This window comes from Nematolebias whitei, chromosome 13, assembly GCF_014905685.2.
Source record: "Nematolebias whitei isolate Nwh7 chromosome 13, NemWhi1, whole genome shotgun sequence".
In the NCBI taxonomy this organism is placed as follows: Eukaryota; Metazoa; Chordata; class Actinopteri; order Cyprinodontiformes; family Rivulidae; genus Nematolebias; species Nematolebias whitei.
In genome coordinates this window covers 16,078,332-16,086,705 of record NC_056510.1, presented here as the reverse complement: position 1 = coordinate 16,086,705, position 8,374 = coordinate 16,078,332, and the positions used below count along the sequence as shown (strand labels likewise).

At 37.9% G+C, this 8,374-nt stretch overlaps 1 protein-coding gene across 1 annotated transcript; it reads right to left on the bottom strand.

Annotated features, from left to right (window-relative positions):
- Positions 1-551: 551 nt before the first annotated feature.
- akap17a (A kinase (PRKA) anchor protein 17A) lies at positions 552-8,032 on the bottom strand. Its single transcript, XM_037686372.1, has 7 exons — positions 8,004-8,032; positions 6,875-7,220; positions 6,406-6,624; positions 5,775-5,987; positions 4,636-4,784; positions 3,271-3,511; positions 552-1,453 (listed from the first exon to the last, which is right to left on the bottom strand). The coding sequence occupies exons 2-7, from the start codon at positions 7,199-7,201 to the stop codon at positions 623-625; spliced, it is 1,980 nt and encodes a 659-aa protein (XP_037542300.1). The 5' UTR covers positions 7,202-7,220; positions 8,004-8,032; the 3' UTR covers positions 552-622.
- Positions 8,033-8,374: the final 342 nt, after the last annotated feature.

Genomic DNA, 8,374 nt, shown 5'->3' with positions numbered 1-8,374 from the left:
ACGTCATGCTGAGTCTTAAAGGCATTTTCTATAATCGAGCTTACAAACAAAACAATTTTTCTTGTGTGCTTGTTTTGTGAAGACAATAAGTTATGCAAGAGTAAAGATGAGCTTTAGACTGCAAACAATTGGCCAAAATTAACTTTTATTTCAAGCTTTTCTGTCACTGTCTCACTTTATTTCAGTAAGTGATCATTTTATACATACGGTCAGTAAAACAGATCTTCTCTAGTTGCAGGAGGTTTATTTGTACAGAAGAAAATAATGACATTCAGGGCAAAAATAGACTTTTTATAACATTAGCATTTGGAAATTTTAAATTGTCAAATTTAATAAAGAAAAAATATAAAAGCAACTGTGTGAAATCGACAGCACCAAGTGACTTACAAACATGCTAAACTTTTTATTTTAGTTTTGTTATTTTGTGATTTTAATTTTGTTTTCAAGTACTGTATTGTTTTTATATATATATCTTTATCTTAAAAAAGAAACAAAACCAAAAAAGCTGACCAGAAATGTCTAACCTTCTCCTTTAACTTTAAAAATGTTGAATTTTAAGGAGTGAACACAGACTGTTCGTACAGGATGCCACTTAATAAAAATAAAAACTGCTTTAATGCATTTAGCGTCGTCTGGAGTGGCTCCGATCCCTGCTGTGGCTGTGTCTTCTGTATCTTCGGCTGTGATGACTGAGACTCCTGTGGTCCCTGCTTTTATTGCTGTTCCTAGATCTCTGCCTGCTGTGTCTGCGGTGACTCTGCCTGTGGCTCCTCCCCCTGCTGTGGCTCCGCCCACTGATGCTCCTCCTGTCTCTGCTGGAGCTGCTGCTGCAGTATGCGTGCCTCCTGCCTCTGTGTTGACTGTCGCTCCTCCTGCGATGACTGTAACTCCTTCTGCCACGACTTGAGCTTCTTCTTCTACCGTAACTTTGAGAATGCCTCCGTCTCCCCCGACTGTGGGAATGGTCCCTTGCTCGTTCTCTGCTCTGATTGGACTTTTCCCTCCTATGATCACTTTTTCTTCTCTCCTTTGATTTATTCTTCTCTAAACCTTCAGAGTGGACATTAGATTTAGAGGTCTTCTTTCCTCTGCCGTTATCCTCCTTTACACCATTCACCTCACCCAGGACCCCCAACGTCACACCAAGATCTGAAACCTTTTCCCCAGTTAGAGGGACAACTTGGTTCTGCATGTCCATGGCTCCTAAAGTCTCCTTCCTGCTCTTCTTAATAAGATTGCACAGGAGTTTGTCCCTCAGCTCCTTTTCTCTTCGTTGAAGCTCCAGCGCTCGCTGTTTCTCCACTTCCACCCTGCACAGCTCCTCCTCCTGCTTGCGGCGGCAGGCCTCCAGCTGCTGAAGACGAGCCAGTTCCTCCTTTTGACGAATCTGCTCCAGCCTTTCTCGCTCCTGGAGTTCAGCTCTCTCTTTCTCCAGCTGCTGCTGCTTAAGCGTCTGTGAAAAATAATCACACAGGTGCAAAGATAAATGTTGTAGATATATTAAAGGGCAAAGCTTTATCTTGTGCAAGTGACAAGTTCCAAGCTTTTCTATTTAAAGCGCCATTATTGACAAACCTTAATGCAGGCTAGACAGAACAGAGCATCACTTTCCCAAATCTAAACCCATGAAGAATACAAAAATGGTAAAAGCAATAATATTGTTTTGTTTCATGAAACATTACATATCTATCGTATTTTCCGACCTAAAACGTCGCTCCGCCCTATAAGTTGGATCAGTCCAAATATGATTAAGTGGAAAAATCCATAAATATGTTGCTTTGCTGTATACGTCGCATCTATTATGTGTCACCACTGGCACGTCGCGTGTGTTACGCGTCCCCGCTGACAACGCGCAAATGTGGGCCGAACCCAGAAATGTGGGCCGGTGTTGTGCCAAAAATCGATTGGTTGCCAAATGGCGGCTGCTGGAGCGTGCACGTGAGGACTTTAACAAGAATTTAACAAGATTAACACTTAAAAACAATTATTTGTTTGCTCAAAATTATAGCTAAGTTGTGTCTCAGTCCAACTTTTGTTTAGTAAATGTGCTTTAATGGTCAAATTAGCTTCATGTCGCCGGGGCGGTGCAGCAAAATGAAGCTGGTTTGATGGTTGGTCCAAGCAGCGAGCAGGACGAAGGTGGCAGGCTATGGCAAGCCAATTGTGTCATTAATAGCTGGTGAAGATTTTCAGTCATCCAGGACATGATAAAATCAAAAAAGTTCAAGACAAAAACAATAAAGTATAAAGTATCCAGCCATCCATTATCTTTTACCTGCTTCTTCCATTTTGGGTCACGGGGGTCGCCGGTGCCCATGTCCAGCAATCCCTGTGCAATGGGTGGGGTACACCCTGGACGGGTCACAAGTCCATCACAGGGCCACATAGAGACAAACGAGACAAACAACCATTCACTCTCTCACTCACACCTAGGGACAATTTAGATTTATCAGTCAGCCAATCATGCATGTTTTTGGTCTATGGGAGGAAACTGGAGTACCCAAAGAAAACCCACGCATGCACGGAGAGAACATGCAAACTCCACCCAGAAAGGCCCCTGGACCGGGGTTTGAACCAGGGACCTGCTCGCTGAGAGGCAGTGGCTCTACCAGTTGCGCCACCGTGCTGTCCAAGTATGAAGTAAATTATAATAAATAAAGTCCAGTTGTTTTTGGCTTGAACTTTTTTGAATTTGTCATTATAGCCATTTTTACCTATTACATAATACAACGGCATGCCAAACAATGCGAATGCCATCTAGCGGCTGAAAATGGTAGTGTTCAATTTTTTTCAGACAGAATGAATGAAAATGGTCATATCTCAGCCAAAGATTGGTTTATAAATATAGGAAAAAAATCCATAAATACGTTGCTTCTGCGTATGAGTCGCAGGGCATGTAAATTATGCAAAAAACTGTGACTTATGGGGGAAAAAAAAGGTAATTGTAATTCTTCATTAGCAGAAAAAACTTTAGCCATATTCTTTAAATCAAACACATTTGTTTTGTTTTGTCACAAAAGTAGTTCAGATCTGTAAATTTAACACAATTAATTTAAGACACATGCTAAATAACATGCATTGGATTACCTGTGTCTTTCATTAGGAACTATATTATACATCAGAAACATTCTTGATAAGGTTAATGTAATTATTCAGTGATAGCATTCATATTGTATATTCGCATTAATGCTATTGTTCAATAGTTTGGTATGTGCAGAATTCAGAGCAGATAATTGAGCAATCCGACCCAGGGTTGAATGACTTTCATACCTTTGCTCTGGTGAGCAGCTCAGCGATGAGTCGTATTGATTCCAGATTGCGCTGAGCCAGCAGCAGCCTCCTCTCCTCCATGGCGATCTTCACCTGCAGCTTCTTCTGCTCCTGCTCCTGCTGTCTTCTCACCTTCTTTAGATTCTTCCTCTCCTCCTTCTCCCGCAGCTTCTGCTCTCGTTTACGCAGCCTCTCCTCCTTCTTCCTCTCCTTCTCCTCCTCTTCGTGTTCTTTCTGTTTTCTGGACAGGCGAGAAACCAAAAAAGACAGTTTCAGCACATTTTATTGTTCTGTTCCACTTACATGTACTAAAAAAATAAAAAAGAAATAATTAAATAAAATAAAAAAGAAGCTTGTCACAAATGCCAATTAAATCTTAAATAAAAGTAAAAAACATTCTGCATATAAAGATATTTAAAAAAGACATCAACGTTCATGCTCAATAATCCAGGTAAAGAATCCAACAATGTTCAGTCAGGTCATGTGGACGGTTTCTTTCTTTTTGTTTTGGTTGGTCCACTATAGGAGTGTACTGCTTAGTGGGGAAACAGTTTGTTTGTGACTCCTCAGAGTGAAGAAGCCCTTCGGATGAAGGGCGAAACGTTTCTCAAAAAAAAACAAAAAAAAAAAAAACTGTCCAGATGACCTGACTGAACATTGTTGGACATTAAAAATGATTTAATCACACTGACATTTTTAAAAATATAATAATTAGATAATTTACATGAGTCAACAATTTACAATCGTATATCTGCAAGGCGATAATGTATAACAATGCCATTAATATTAAGTTTTAAAAATTTGTCCTACTTTGAAGGAAGATACCAAACCACACTGCACCAACTACAGCAGCATGGCTTTAAAGTTTATGGACCAAAGTATTTAACTGTAATGACTACTGTCAATTTCTTCACACAAAAAGAAATATATTTAACTTTCAAAACTACAAAAACAATTCCCCCCCCCCATTTCTGAAAATATTGTCGTTTTCAAAAGTAATGCAACACAGTAATAAGCACGCTGGTCTTTTTTTCTTGCTTGTTTTTACAGAACCCATGCGTTTTTAATTTATTATGATTTTTAATCATTTTTGTTCCAGTATTTGACATGAGTCTGTACTATTTCTGTTTAAATATGAAAATTATGAAATTACATTTATGTTCTGCAAGGAAGTTGATGCAAAATTTTTCTGAAATAAAACATTTAAAATGTTTTATTTTTAATCTCTAGTACCATCTCCAACATTATTTTATGTGCAAATGAGTGCAATTATTCTATATCAAAATAAGTTGAAATATTTTGGTATATAATTTCCTGGAACTCTTTATCTTTTATAAAACTACCACACTGCTTCCATCATTGTACCTCTCCTCCTCCTTCCGTCGCTCCTCCTCTTCCTTTTCTCGTCGTTTCTGCTCCTCTCGCTGCTTCTCTAGCTCATGTAGCTTCTGCCTCTCCAGGGTTCTCTTCTTTATGGCTGCATCGCTAAGGTGCTTGCTGGTGTCAAAGGTCACCTAATAATAGTAATAATAATAATGGTTGTTGTTGATTAAAATAAATCAGTCAATCTTCAAGTTCAGTCAATAGCTGCTGTCATTTCATCAACGCTATATAGCAACAAAAATACCGTACAGTACCCAATATTTGAAACAAAAGTCATTACAAAGGCTCTCTTAATAGTTGTTCAGCACATTTAGATTATGTAGCTTTATTCTGTGAAGTAGACGACTTAGCTCTCCTCCCATTCATTACTTTGGAAACACTGATGATGCAGCTTCAGCTCTCATTGCCCTAAAAGCTCTTAAAGCTACTTTCAACTGACTAACACCATCACATTATTAATCTCAACTTACCTGCAATATCACTACATCAGCTGCAATTCAGAGTTCTAGCTCACAAAACAAGCTGTTAGAACACCGTTTCCTAATAGACAACACTCAACGTGATTTTAGCTTGGAGTAAAGGAGTCTACAGATCAAGCTATTTAAAGCTGAGATTAAAGAAACAAATGAGCTCTTTTTCAGGTTCTAAAAGCTATAAAATGCTTATGCCCTTGAGGCAAATGTAATATTTAGGCTTTTATATTGTGCCACTTTTGTATCAGTGTCTTAAGGTGTACACCTCTACATAGAAATACAGGCTAAAATAAAAACAAGCAAAACAAAAATGCTTAAAGTTCTTTGCTTGTAATGGCAGTTTTGGGTAAGTAAGGCAGCATATATGAATAAATAATTTATTATTAAACAAAGAAGTGCTTTTTAAAAATGTAACTGATTAAATCCACTAAAGTGTGTACAACTGATTACCTCCACTTCAAAATAAAAAAAACACTATAGTAAACATAAAATATCAAACGACTTTATCTAGAATTTAGAGAATTCTTGAAGTTCTCTACTTATATGCTTGGAGTAAAAATAAGTGGAAAAACTGAATGAGGAGAAAAATACAATTCAAGATACAAATCATTAAAAGATGTTTATATACATTTATAAATTCTTTGGTACCTTGATGTTGCATGCAACCGCCTTTCCATCATCTCCTTTCAGCATCAGCTTCATGCCACGCAGAGAGTCCATGGACTTAGTGAAGCCACAGTATTCCTGATACTGGACGTAAGCCTCAAAGTTCAAATGACCACCGAAGCTGAATGTATTGAAGTTTTTGTCAAGCATTTCCTCCCTGTATGGGTCCAGCATTGGAATGTCAACGTTACGCACCTAAAAACAAATATTAAACATCAAATTTTTATTAAAATGCCATGACATTAGTAATAATCTGAAAACAATACTGAAACATTTTTATTAGATAAAAAGTTAATGCAGATAAAAGAAACAGCGCATCTCTAAAACAGAACAACGGAGTGACTGGATGTGTGTAAAATACAATTCTATTTCTTTTTAAAAACATGTTGAGGTCAGCATTTTGAATATAGTAAAGCTGCAAAATATTAATGTTTCAAAGACAGCCTGCATGGTAGTGGTACAGTATATGCAGTAGAAGACAATTCTAGATGTTTTTTACAGAATTGTTGAACATTATGTACAATCAAAATTCAAGGCAGGACAAATAGTCAAAACAGGAACTCCATTCATTGCCTCTGTGGCCCTTTATCAGTAAGTATAAAGCATAAACTACCTTGCCAAATGTTTGAAACACAGCAGTGAGGACCTCTTCAGAGGGCCGATCAGGATACTGGCTATCTTTCTGGCTAAACCAGCGGCAGGGAAGTCCTTCCAGGTGGATGGTGTCGGGCCTCTCTCCTGGCAGAATCTCATTCATGTCCTTGGCATCCCGGAAAAAGGAGTCCCAGTCATGACGTGTGGGGAAATCCATTTTATTTTCTACTGCGCGAACCTAAGATAAAGACAGAAAAAGCTAATTGTTAATTATGCAGTTAGACCCAAGTTCAGGTAAAAGTGTTTTGTGAATATGTAAAACTCATTAATTTCTTTAAAATATGCTACCCATATTTGGGCAACATGAAGCTAACAGTGAGTCGCAGGTCATTTGAACACAAACTATAGTGAATAATCTAACTAAGAAGCATTAAAAGCAGCAACATTACCCATACAGCATAACTTAAAGCACATTTTGCAAGATTTACCTTCAGTACGTCAGTAAATCCACTGAGCTTTATGGTCTTTCCATCCAGTCGACTCAACAGGTTCTTGACCACAGTCTTGTTTTCCACTTCACCCTCAAAGCGAATGAAGTCTAAAGTGCTTTTGGAGATCCTCAGAGCTGAAAATTGGTCAGGAGCTACCATGGCCTTTATCCTCTCCATTACCTCCCAGTTGGAGATGCTCTTCCCTGGCAACTTGAGCTGCGGCAAAGCCACACTGACGGTCATTTTGGCAATGGGCTTCAGACAGAGGTTGTACTCCGCAGACAGGCACACTGCCTCTGATGTGTCATGAACGATGGTTGTCATTGTTGCAGACAGATACGAGCTACAAACCAAAAAACAAGTTTTCAGATTAAATGCAATGACTATCAATGTTAAGAATGCTCCAAATATTCACGTTTAAGATCTCAAAACGTATCCTGATGCATTGTTCAATATTGACTATTGTTCAATATCCCTCAGACTCAGGAAGTCTTTCGGATGAAAGACGAAACGTTTCTACAATAAAAAAAAAAAATAATAATAATGTCCAGAGGACCAGATTTAACTTTTTTTTAGATCTCAAAACGTACTTTTACAGGACACATGTCAAAATAAAACAATAATAATAATAATAATAATAAACCCAACACTGCATAATTATATAGATACAAAATCCTCATTTAAAGCTGAGCTGACATTCAGTTTATGCATGATGAAGTCATGAAAGGCTTTTGTTTCGTCAAACCTTTAAGCTTCTCAGCTAGTACACACAAATTTATCATAAGCGTCACGATACATTAAAGTTAAATACATAACAAGCTCTGACACAAGGTTACTTGCAAACAATGAATACTATTTAGCATAAAGCTAATCTTAAAATTAACACAAAGAAACTTGAAGGCCGAAAAATGTTCAACCAACCATGTAGCGAATAAAATACATTAATGAATAACGATTTAGTTTATTGATTGAGAATACGTTTGTCACTTGTAAAAACGGATCATTATTTGCAATAGAGTTGCTAGCTACATTAGCTTCGAATCGCTTTGTAACTTGGTTTATAGTACGTTTACGTTTATAAAACAGTTTGCTCACGTTAGATATAAAATATGTAACCACAACCTACCAAACATCAGTGAGACTCTTGCCCAAAAAAGCGTCAAGACATTGGAGCGAGCCAAACTCTGTAGAGTAAAAATATAGCCATACAAGCATAAAAATGCTACTACATGCTAGTTCAGAGAGTGACCTCTGACCTGACGCGGAACCAACGTGTTACGGCGCTGCAGCGGCGGAATTAAAAGACAGCGACACCACCTGGCACAGAGAAAGAAAACTTTTTCTCCAAAATAATGGTTCAGAGAAATTACTCAACACATGTAACAGTTTTCTAACTAGTCATAAACTAAACAATGGTCCCGAAATGACGCTGAGTGATGGGAATTATCCCTGAAAACAATAGGTGTATGTGCTAAAGAAATATCTAACATGATCGTA

What these genes read in the sequence shown, in the direction of transcription:
- akap17a (XM_037686372.1), bottom strand. Translation starts at nt 7,201, where the DNA reads ATGACAACCATCGTTCATGACACATCAGAGGCAGTGTGCCTGTCTGCG. An exon ending in GATTTACTGACGTACTGAAG is followed by an intron (nt 6,625 to 6,874) that starts GTAAATCTTGCA and finishes TCTTTATCTTAG; the next exon opens with GTTCGCGCAGTAGAAAATAA. An exon ending in CGGTTGCATGCAACATCAAG is followed by an intron (nt 4,785 to 5,774) that starts GTACCAAAGAAT and finishes TACTATTATTAG; the next exon opens with GTGACCTTTGACACCAGCAA.